Source organism: Prunus persica, chromosome G2 (assembly GCF_000346465.2).
Source record: "Prunus persica cultivar Lovell chromosome G2, Prunus_persica_NCBIv2, whole genome shotgun sequence".
NCBI classification, from domain to species: domain Eukaryota; kingdom Viridiplantae; phylum Streptophyta; class Magnoliopsida; order Rosales; family Rosaceae; genus Prunus; species Prunus persica.
Genome location: NC_034010.1, coordinates 405,519 through 418,220, shown reverse-complemented (window position 1 = coordinate 418,220; position 12,702 = coordinate 405,519). Strand labels below are relative to the sequence as shown.

The following is a 12,702-nucleotide window of genomic DNA, read 5'->3' as shown; positions in this document are numbered from 1 at the left end:
TGAAATGTCTAAAAAGTAATAGCGTATTTCGCGAATTTTCCTATCACAAACGTAAAACATAGAACAAGATTAGTTCCTTTTCTTTTCTCGTACGTAATTGTTTTCGGAACAAATCCTATGGATGTCGTATATCAGTGGGAATTGCACTTTGTATACAGGTGTTTGTTTCGGTCAAGTGGTTATTTTATTTCCACCTTATAATTTCCATTATTTTCCGATAAGGATTTGGAGATGGGTCCATGGTCGGTCTCATTTTTTAATCATGATTGTCCTCTCGCAATCTTACACCACGGTCCACGTGGATGGCCTCCCACAACATGCATGTCTTGCACAGGCCAATATTGAATTATGAAAAATGATAAGGAAGTCAACTTTAGATACTAACTCGTGTATAATTTCTCTAATAAAACGTGGAACTCATTGTATTGGTGTGCTCTTCTTCTATTAAAAAGAGGGTACATAAGTTGGTATTTAAAGTTAATCTCCCTAACATGACCCTTGAATTATATATCAATTTAATTACACTAAAAATAAATCTTTCGGATTATGCATGATAAGTCCAATATTTTATCCAAAGCTTGTGGTGAGGTTTTCTCCCAGTCATTAACGTTCCGCAACCATCCCATCCTTAAATTGTCTTAGTTCTAGCAATATGTTAAGAGATTGTGTTAGATGTGAGCGTGTGGAGAGAGCAATCAATGTAATCTGCGTTGAGCCCTCTAGGAATTGGCTCCAGAAATCTCTCAAATTTGTAGGAATCTTTGTGAAATCTATTTAGAGAAAGTCAATTGTCAAGAACTCATGGATAGAACTTGTCCTCAAAAACTGACTTGCAAGAAAAGAGTGTCCAAAAACTCTTAAACTACTCCAGGACATGCTATTATTTCAATTAATGTGGAATCTTGATTCCTGACAGATTGACTAATATTTTATTCAGGCTTCGTTTGTATCTTTGTGGTGAGCAAGCGTCATTCATTCATTACGACTCCCAAGCTTTTGAGCAAATGAAACATGGGAAACAACAAAATTTGCTACCTCACAACAAACTTTAGTTTCTAAACTCTCTTCATCTCTTTTTCTATATAAAAGATATTGGGGATTTGAACATAAAATCTAAGGTGTATAGGTAATTATTCTTAATCATTTGAGTTACAAATCTTTTATTTTTCATACCGACTTAATAATAAGGGAATTTCTGAAACACTCATACCCTCTAACATTTCCTAACTGGACACATATATAAGTTGAGGCCCCCCCACTAGATCTTGGCACACACATGTAAAGAATTAGCCGTGTAATCAACATGATATTGAGTCAGGTTTTGGCTTTGGATATAATTCAATGGCTTGAGCTAATGTGTTCTTAATTAAATATGCTCCTCAGGTTTTACATGCGGTATTAGAGATATGAATCTCTTCAGCATGTTTTCAGGTTTTTCTTTTCAATCTCTTGCTGGTGATGAATTAGGGCTGTTCACATATAAGCTATAATTTCTCCGAATCGGTATGAGGATAAATTATCCTATGTCGTGAGTCGTGACCTATTTCTCTTCAGCATATGTAAATTGCTTGAGTATGTTCACTCACTCCTAATTCCTAAACTTCATGGACATTCATAGCATAGATAGCTCCCTCACGGTATCTCACTCACATGACATGTTGAGCATTGGTGTGTATTGGGGCCCACTTTAAGAGACAAACATTCATCAATATGGCTTTCCTGTCCCTACTTACCAAAAACCCTATTGTCTTCTCCCTTGACTTGTCCCCACAATTTTCTTTAGGCTGGAAACACTCCCCAACTACTACTTTCCATGAAAGAAATATGATATCAACCCCACGCCCACGCCTCCTCATCAAATCAAACGGCCCTTGGAAATTTTCAATGCATCAAAAGAAATCGTCAAAATTCCCCAAAACGCACCTCATGTCCCTACAGCTTGCCCCTTGCTTTCATTCAAAGCATACTTCAAGCCTTCAACCTCGGCCAATCAAAAAACTCAACAACCCTTTGATTCATTCATTCAACCAAAAATCTTACCAAATAACAAAACAGAAGAAGATTGAAAAAGAGGAGGATGGTTATAGGACCATTAGCTTGTAGAAGTCCTCTGAATCACGGTTTAACACTCGTATAAAATAATTCATCAAAAACATAAAAAGAAAAACTTTAGAAGTTCCTACTTACAAAGAAAGGAGAGAAATATTTTTCTTATTGATCCTATAAATAATTTGTTCTTTTATCCTCTCTGGTTCTATCAAACGGATGGGGCTTTGAGCAAGGGGAAAAGACAAAAAAGAAAATCCAATTCCATAAATACCACAACATGAATAAAAGCTATTGATCATTTCCCTAATACTTTTGTCTATATATGTATGTACACACACACCTCCCAAATTAATCAAATTTAATGTAACCCAGTTTGGAAGGAAGCTGTATATATTAAATAAATGTGACAAAATGTGATCATGAAGTTGCAGAAGAGTGATGGGATTGGGGTTGACAAAATGGATAGAATCTTGGGAAGCCATCTGCTTCTGCTTGGGCTTTTGTAGTAGTTTTGTTGTTGTTGGTGGTGGTGGTGGTGGTGGTGGCGGCGATGCGCTCACAGGAAGGGCACATGGTGAGGGTTGTGGCTGGTGATTGCATGTAGAATGGGTTTGAATGATGATGAGTCTTCAAAGCCCTCAACTCCTGTAGCTCTTTGTGTAGCCTTCTGTTCTCTTCCGTTAGTGTCTCACAGCATCTCTTGAGAAACTCACAGTCAACCTCCGTTTGCTTCAGCTTCGTCCTGCACTTACATCATCATTCATCATCACTATCATCATCATTTACAGATTATTATTATTATTATTATTATTATTATTTTTGTAAAAAAAAAAGAGAAAGATAAAGCCTTACTTTTATCATCAAGAATAACATAATCTTGCTGGGAATTAATATATAATATAGATGTATATATACCTTGCTCTTCTATTCTGGAACCAAACTTCTACTTGTCTTGGACGAAGATTAAGCTGTTTTGCCAGCGCTAGCTTTTGCTTCTGCCAACATTGTAATATCATAAAATAAATAAATAAATATATATATATATTTGTATGGATATTGTTTTTGTATGGTCCAGATTCACATAAAGACACAACATTTCAGTATGTATGGAATATGGATGTATTGATGTCCTTTTGTGTAAGGATAGTATACTTACAGGGTTGAGAGTGTGGTGTTCTTTGAAGCTTTCTTCAAGAAAAGCAGACTGTTCTTTAGAGAGCCTGAGCTTCTTCCTGGTGTTGATGCCATTGATGTCATCCTCATCACTTGCTCTAGAATTAGATTGCCTTTCTCCCTCATCCCCTTCTGCTTCTGGAGAGTGACTCCTCTTTCCTCCACTGCCCCTGTAATTGCTGCTGTATAACCCTATATCCATCTGAAACGACGACGCACCACTGTTTGTCGGCGACGATGACACCGCCGCCACTTCCTCCACTCTGTTCACGTTTTCTGATGAGCCCCCTCCTCCTCCTCCTCCTCCTCCTCCTCCTACTATCCCAACCCAATTATTACCCAGAAAAATAATAAAAATTGTCACAAATTAAATTAACTAAAATTGTGAAAAAGAAAGAAAGAAAAAAAACAAACATACACATACACACAAGATCTTATTGGTAAAGGTGGGATTGTATTGGAGTATCTCACCGTTTTGATCTGAAGGAGTGGGCCAAGGGAAGCCATGGCTGCTGCTTCTGGGGGCTACAGGAGTGTGGGGGAGAAGATCAAGTTGGACTGGTACATCTGATTTGGAACCACAAGCAGCACTAAACCTACTTGGATCATCATCATTTTGATGATCATTTCTATCAAGTTGTTGATCTGCTTCTCTAGGACTGGTACTCGTACTGCTGTCACAGCTTGGACCGATTGATAAGCTCATGCAAAACCCTGTCGTTTTGGAGGCGGCCATGATGACCCGATCATCACGAGGCTTCTCTGATGATGATGATGAGACTAACCCAAATGGCTCTGCAGGAGCTTGCACATCTCCCAAGCTCAAACAGAGCTCCATCTTTCATTTACAGAAGAGGAAGAGGAAGAGGAAGAGGAAGAGAGCTTCTCCAGCTTCAATGGGGTTTGGTTTGGTTTGGAAGTTTGGACTGATTATTGATTAAAAAGCAAAGATCTCCTGGAAAAGAGTCTTTTTTATAGAGAGAGGAATGGGAGACTATAAATTGCATCTGTCAAACCATACAACCGCAGACCCAACAGTCACCTTTTCTTATTCGTTTTCTTTCTTGAAACTTTTTTTCATTTTTTTTGGTTTTAAAAAAAACAGTACAATAATAATAATTGGGGTGAAGGTTGTGGGAAACCAGTTTGACCGACAAACCTTACTGAGGTTGACAAACACACGTGAAAGCCAATTTTTATTAGTGAACTGTGAAGGAGAGGAAAAAGCAAGAAGCTCATAAATCAAAGCAAAGCAGGAGAGAAGACGAGACTTTTGTTCAAGATTTTGCGAATCCTCAGTCAGTCAATCGCTTTGGTGACTTGGTCCCTACGATCCCTTCTTATCGAAGGAAGGCGCGTGATCATTTCACTAGTCAATCACATTGGGCCTACTCTTTTGATTTCTCCTTACGCTGCCCACTGAAACTCAGGTAATTACTCGGAGGTGGTGAAGAAATGTCCCATATCGGAAAATTAAGTGATTTAAAATGAATAACTTTTTTTTTATTTTGATCAAATTTAGAATGGATTTTATTAGGAGTCGAGCTATTCTTCTCATTATCGATTGAATTTAGAATAGAACCTCTAACTTCTAAAAGTTACCGTGTTACACCAAAACTCTTTTGGGCTAAAATATCGTCATGGATGAGTGGTTAAGTTCAGAAGAAAAAAATAATAATACTAGTTCAAGGTATATTTCCAACAACTGATGTGATGTGGCGTCATTTAAAACTATTTCTACACCTCTAGCTAGTAGCTTGTGGCAAGAAAATAACAATTTTCCTCACCAAACAAAGACCCGCTCTTAATTGGGCGAGGACTGTTTTCGCATGTGCAGGATCCAAACTGCCACAACGTCTTCTTCTTCTTCTTCTTCCTCGGGGTAGAGGAAAGTTCTCTACGAGAGGTTTGTAGACTTCAAGTTTTCAAACTAACTTTGAATATATGTTATCTAAGATTAATTGTTAACAATTTTGCATGTGGACTTTTAACGGTTGGATTGAAAGTCAAGTTAATCAGATTGGTTTGAATATTTGAAGGCGAGGAAATACAGTGATATATATATATATATATATACACACATATTATATAGCAAGACATTGTCGAAAGAAACATGTATCATGATGAAAAAAAATCCAGAATCATGATTAAAGGTTATAAATTGAGAAAATCAATACGCGTTCTAAAAAAAAAGTTGCGTTTATTTAAAGATATTCTACTTAAACTTGGTGCTTTGTTCATAATGTGTAATGATCAGAGGATGTCACTCATGCACATCACGTACTTTAAGCAAAGTGGCTGACAAAATTAGCTACACATAAAATAATAATCATCTCGCAAAGCACTCTCGTGCTCATGCATGTTGGTTTCTGATGGAATTATAGTGTGAAGAACATTCATGATCGCGATCACCTTGAATTGTCCAATGTGTGCCTCCTCATTTGTTTTTGTTTGATTCAATTTAAGATTAATTATACTCTTTTTCCTTTTCAAGTTAACTTCATGTCTTATAATTAAGTTTGCTAATGTCATTAACTTAGGAAGATTAATATGTTGTCTCAATATTATAAAGAGAAATGCTAGCGAGACTCGTTGTCATCGCGGCACATTTATTGTGTAAAATTTGTCAAGCTTAACATTAACTCGTAAGATAAAATCGATTAGCATTTTTCTATAAATAAAAAACCAGTACGCACAATTTATCAGCTGATGAAAATATTTACATTGACGAGAGAGCAAGCAAGAGGCGGTAAGAGTAATTAGAAAGATTTTGTTCCGGGTGTAATCGACAGTTACTGGATTCTGGAAGGATTGAGGTGAAGGCATAATGAAGACCGCTGACTTTTGGCATCCAACCAACCAACCAACTAAACATAACGCACTCTTCTTCTTCCCCTCCTCCCTGTTGAGGGAACACACAGACATAAAACGGAGACGTGTAAGCATATTGCTGGCTCCATCATCATCAGATCAGATGAGAAGCTTAAAAAGTTTGAACCGTTTCATTTGGTTAGTTAGTTGGAAAATTAAACATGTTTGGTTTCAATTCATTTAACAGAGATGAAGATGAAGAAAAAAGAGTGATTGGATTTGGATTAGCACGAGAAAGATAGAGAGAGAGATGAAAAAGAAAAAGATTTGAGTATTAATTGGGCGGGCGGGCAGGCAGGCAGCACATGTCAAATCAAATCCATTAGATTTTCCAACTTTTTTGCGTCTCCAAGAAATCCTGCTGGGCTGCTAGACTGCTTTGCTGCCCCAATAAAAATCAAATAATTGCTTCTTCTTTTGTTTGTTTGTAAGAAAACCAAATAATTGTTGTATCATCAGTAGCATAACATTATTTGTACAACGGGAAATGCTAATATCTTTTTCTCTAATCTGTTTTTTTAAATCTTTTCTCTTCTTGTCGTAACATAGGTCACTTCTCTTTTACTTAAATCAATATTTTTAATTATAGAAAAAATATTAATTGTGTTTCCATATTTGCCCTTGATATACCAGTCCAATTCTCATAGAAAACACAAAAACTAATTCTTAAAGATAAAACAAAAATCAGACCCAAAAAAAGAGAACACCCAACCACGCCGGCAAGCCCCTTCCTCCTCGCCGCCGGAAACACCTTCTTTTCTCCCTCTCTTTCCCATATTAGATATGGATCCATATCAAACAAGATAAATTATTTAGACTTAAAAAGCAATTCACGAACTTTCTAATCACTTAAAGACTTAAAAAGCAATTATCTATGTTGAAGGGATGAGAACATAGCATAACCCATGGATGTTCAGGAGCAAGACGACATTTTTTGCTCTTGACATGGAAAGGAGGCTTTGTTGGCGACAAGGAGGAGAGGGGTTGCTGCGGCCGGGGTGGGGTGGAAGACGAGGTTGGGTGTGGAGCTTTGGTGGCTGTTCACTTTCTGCGTTCAATTACTTCTTTTTGTTTCTGCGTTCATAACTTTAATTTTATTTATTTTTTTATAAATAAAAAAAGAATACTGCTAAACGAACCCTAAAATTAACTGAGTATACCCTATGATATAAGTACACCCTAATATTTTAATTAAAATATAAAATTAACTAAGTACACCCTATAAAACTACTAAAAATACCCCTGGTACATTCTAATATTTGTAGCATTATTTTATAGTTGATTTCAGCTTGATTTTTTTAATAGTGTTTATAAATTTTTGACTTTTAATATGGATTTATGCTTATACTAAAACTATTGATACTTTTTGTGCAATTCCAACTTCTTGCAATCACCACATCTTTCGTTAAAAACACAATAGGACAAGCAATCTCTTGATTATGGTTGAATATGGTTAGTAGGGTGTACTTATTAAAATTATATTTGTTTCACAATTCCATATATCATTTTTGGTCATTTTATATTAGGGTAAATCAGTAATTCAATATATACTTTTATAGTAAGGTGTACTCAGTTAATTTTAGGGTTCGTTTAGTATTACTCTAAAAAAATGGGATGTGTGGAAATATGAAAGTTAATATATTTAATATGGGTAAATTTGGAAAATAAAAGTTAGTTTATATAATGCATTAATTACATTGTTTTAAGTGAGATAGAAGTAACACATGTCATGAAGAAAAAAGAGAAAATTAAAGAAAAGGTTGCTAGCATTCCTCTTATAGAAAAATAGAAACATTTCTAAACTGTCAAATGCAACTTTTAAATGCCTATACAAAAAACAAACAAAAACAACGTATATATTACTAAACCAATTCCGAATATCCTAACAATAATATGCCATACATGGGTAAAACTTATCCAATGACCTGAGCTAGCCGAAAAACTTTAACACGATTTGGGAAGAATCACTCTCGAAAATAACTTTTCTATAACCCCTCTTAACCTCAATAATTTTCCCAAATCTGGTTCAATGACATTAAGAAAAAAAAAAACTAGCTGCTAACCGGCATAACTCTCCTAGAGAGAATAAGAACATCCAACAAACTCAACCAAGTTTGTGATATTATAAGAGAAAAAACATAGAAAACTCATAGAGTTTCTGGACTTTATTGAACAAACTAAACCAAAATTAAAAATTAAAACAATGACAGCAAAGGAAAACCAACCGCCGCTAATCTTCCTTCGAGACATGACATAGAGAGTGCCACCTAATTACTCCAAGGCATCAATGCATCAATGAGAAGTGGATCTACCATAACTAAGCCACAACAACTCAAGAGCAGCCTCGCAAGATAAGGCACAACCAAAACTAGCCCAGATATGAAATAATAAATTTGCTAAAGAAAGAATAAATCGACGTAAGTCCACCAAAAGCCGAAGAACTCCGAATCTAAAGCGTTCTCTCTCTCTTTACAGCCAGAATTTCTATAAAAATCTAAATTAATATAGTGGATTTCATTCTAATTTGATTTAGAATTGTCAACATTATAAACAACCTAAAAAAGTGGTCATGTAATATGATCCCTTTTTCTTTTTTTGGTGTTCATGGTTTTAGTTTTGATAATTATTAATTAACTGTTTTAAATGAATATTAATCATCATACGATGGCCACCCAACAGAATTTGAAAATGAGAGCTTGAGATTGTGGCAGAGGCAGACAGAGCCAACAAAAGTCGGAATAAATAAACTTTGACAAGGCGTGCATGACAGTCGGTCAATCTTCATCATTACATTACATCCTCATCGACCCATTCAATTCCTCACCCTAACCTAACCTTTTATACAATTAATAATATATTGTATTTGTTGAAGAATATGAAGTCGGATGGCGGAATAATAATCAAAGAGTAATGCTAGGATTTGTTGTGGTCGTAAGCCTAGTATTTTTTATAATTAAATAAAATGTAACACATAATGAATGATTTTATTATTAATGATATCAAGTTTTTGTGTATAAAATTTCATACTTGTCGAATATGCAAATGGTTAACAGTATTCCACAACAAATCCCATTTTTCTTTAATTGAAGAAAAAAGGAAAAAGATCATCATCTTCCAGCGTATTGATAAAGGCTTGTCAACTTGTTATTTGTTACCCTCTAATCAGTATATCCTAGTTTGCTTTTAGTTCTCACTTGTCATAATACGAACTTGATTTGATAGATTTTGGAAAGTTGCCATCACATCTTTTCATTTTACAAATTATATATAGAAAATCATAAATCCAAAATTGATGCCATAATATATATTATATTTGCATGGACTTTTTTGTATAATTTATTAAAAAAAACAAGAAAAGGATATTGGAAGAATGATTAGTGAAAAAGATAGGAGGCCGGCCAAATGCGATGAATTGAATGATAAGGTCTGTGAAGAAGAGCAATGCAATTCGCAAAGCAATCATGGAAAGGGACGACGATGGGAAAAATATCATTGTCAAAATGTCTGGCAGTCAGTCATCCATCATCATTAGAATCATTACATGCATCATAATTAAACATAACCCGACTGACTTGGCCCCCAAAATGTACAAGTTGCCAGACACACCGCAAACATTGTTCATGCTTCATGCTTAATAAGTCTCATCATCTTCCGCACAAGGAAAAACAAACCGAAAATGCATCCATGGTCATCAACTTATTATCATAGGCGACAAGTGTTCAGTGTTTCGGAGTGCTTTTCAGTGCGTTTAGTAGAAACTTTTAAAAGTGCTTATGGGTCATAAAATCGCTTTTTGAAGAAACACTTGCTATGATTTTTAACAAAAGCATTTGAATGAAGCGCTTGAACTTTTTACAAAAATTTCAACGTTTTTCTAGTAAGAGCACTTATCTGAAGAAGTGTTTTCTATAGAAGCAATCCCATAATGAGCCCTTAGCTTCTGCAGTATGCTCATATACGCTGCAATGCTACACACCAATTATTTATCAACTTCACTTATTATTAGCTCCAGCCTCTCTTACAAAGAGACTTTTCTTACCTCGCATTTCTTAATACATTCTTTGTTCCCAGTATCCCATCCCACGGCAGTTGTACCGTAACTGCTCCGCCCATAATCCCACTGGTGATGGTAAAAACCCTTCCACATACACAGTCACAATACTGAAATTCACCAAACCTTTCCAAGAAAGCTGGCACTTAGCAAGAAAGATTGGAGGGTCTCGCCAAGGATGTTCCATGGCTTCTGCCCGGTCAAGGGGGTCGAAAACAATCATCATCTTTGTATTCTTGAACCACACCAATTGCAAATCAAGAGCTCCATTGGCCATCACTGTGTATCCACTGTATTGCAGTCTCAAAATTTGATACCTCAATTTTATTCATTGTTCAAATTTTATTTTAACATCAATTCTTTATTTTTTCCTGTTAATTTTTTACTTATGAAGCTGAAGAACGCTTGAAGCAAAAGTAGGCCACTATAAAAGTGCGAAGTCCTCCTGCAAAAAAAAATCCCAAGCCTTAGCAGCATATGTACAAATAATCAGTTCTTTGAGTAAAGTAGCAAACTGGTAAGCAGATGAGGTTCTTGGAGCATGGTTCAATTCTACATGATTGAGGACTCGAAGCTTACAAGTAACCTATCTACCAGTGGAGGATTAACCATCGTTTTCATAACTGGCATATGTTGCTTATTAAAACCCTGCACCTGGCCATGGCAAATTTCTTTCCAGCCAAAAAATTTTCCTGCCTGATAAAATTTCAGTTTTTCTCTTTGTCTCAGAAAAGAAAGGAAAAATAAATGAATTCAATCCAAAACGAAAAACTTACATACTTTTAGTAGCAAGTTTAACCCTAACAATAATAAGCTGGCAGCAATTTAAATGATGGGAAATATGGGCGAGGAAATCGAAACTTGAGAAATGCTACAAAAACTTTGCTTAAGATCAATAAACTCACACAAGAGGTTAAGGTTAAACATCATGATTTATAGTCAATGAGAAACATGCCAAATACTATTCTAAATTTAAAGAATACCTCTGATGGTATGTCAACAACAACTACTCCTTTAAACATCTTTGTCTGCTATCACAGCATTTCAATCTTTTTGAATCTTGAACTGAAACCCAAACACGACCTTTTGGCAAAAGCTGATCTTTCTCACTGAAGTGATTCACTAAGTCATTGACCATCTTTGAGGCAAAACATCTAAACCAATACAGTTATGAAGTATGTCACAATTTCATTACCAAACCCTCTAGCACGCTGTACAACCTAGAGATATGTATAGAGGAAGATAGGAAAAAGCCGGGCAAATTCATTGAAAAGAAGGTGCACCTTCATAAAATCCCACATTGATTTACTCTTTAGGTCTTCTTCACTTTCACTGTTACCAAATCATATAGATGGTGCTTTCATAGAGTAACTCCTCTATTGTAGTACAGAATGTTATAACTAGTTTTAGTGATCAATAGAAAAACTACTACTAAGAGAAGAGAGGTAGAAGGAGATCATTTTCTAACCAGAAACATGTATTTCTCATTCTAGGATGCGGTAATGAGTTTTCCTTGATGAGCGAGGGAAAATAGACTGTTAAATATGCGTTCAATGGCTGATACTTCTTTAAGTCATCACCGGCCTACCTTGGGACGTATACTTGACTCTTGGTCACAGAAGAAATCATTTTGGTAAATAGATGTAATACTCATGGACTGTATCAGGCATGGACAAAAGACGAAATCAACTTGATGTTCTATGAATGTTTTATGGCATCTCACATATCACCTTAAATAAGCATAACTGAAGCTGGTGAACCGGACAACAAATATAAATGAGGTAAATGCTATATGCCCTAATATGGAAAGCAGAAAAGTAAGGTGCATTAACTCCAGAATCAACAAGAAAATCAGGTCTTATAATAACAGAGTGAGCAATTCACAAGTCAGATTCCAGAACATCAAAAATCAAATAAATAAACTGAGGGCCCACTGTCTTGGCCTTCGAGTCTAAATATGGGAAATGTTTACCTTTTGTTCCAAAGGACGGTGAACTGGAAGTCATCGATGTTCAGAGTTTGGCAGTGCAAGTATTGTCCTCCTGGTCTATGATTACATATAAGAACACCAGTAAAACAAATGAAAAAATAGCTCTCAATCATTTTTGATAGATATGAATCTTACACATTGCAACCAAGAATATAATAGACTGACATTAAGAGATGAGGACAATTTGTCAAATGCAATTTGACACAAAAGTATGCCGTTTCACTAATAAGACTTTTAAAAAGATACGTGCTGCAACCCAAGTTGGATATTGAGGTGGCTATTTGATTTTGATGCATTTTGACCCAAAGTAGCAGACACCAAAATCATACATCAAAAAAGTTAAATAGATACATATTAATGATTCAGACATCAAAACCTAAGAAGAATGAAGAAGAAAAAAAGTGATCAAAATCCTTTTTGAATTTTGAGTGCGTAGATTTGTTACCTTGTCACATTTCTGCCATCCTAAAAGGCATTAGCATTAAGTTCTTAAAGCAAAAGTATAATTTAATAGAAAGTGGACCTCTAGAACTAGATGTCAAAATCCCATACAAAGCCAATTGAAAAT

General features: G+C 35.5%; 1 protein-coding gene and 1 long non-coding RNA gene across 2 annotated transcripts; both read right to left on the bottom strand.

The window, feature by feature from the left end:
• Positions 2,422-4,488, bottom strand: LOC18785763 (homeobox-leucine zipper protein HOX11). Its single transcript, XM_007218094.2, has 4 exons — positions 3,694-4,488; positions 3,206-3,540; positions 2,965-3,044; positions 2,422-2,791 (listed from the first exon to the last, which is right to left on the bottom strand). Exons 1-4 carry the CDS (start codon positions 4,058-4,060, stop codon positions 2,467-2,469), a joined length of 1,107 nt encoding a protein of 368 aa, XP_007218156.1. The 5' UTR covers positions 4,061-4,488; the 3' UTR covers positions 2,422-2,466.
• LOC109947585 lies at positions 9,884-12,234 on the bottom strand. The gene is made up of 2 exons (XR_002270347.1): positions 12,117-12,234; positions 9,884-11,298 (listed from the first exon to the last, which is right to left on the bottom strand). It is a non-coding gene; the product is annotated as an uncharacterized LOC109947585 (long non-coding RNA).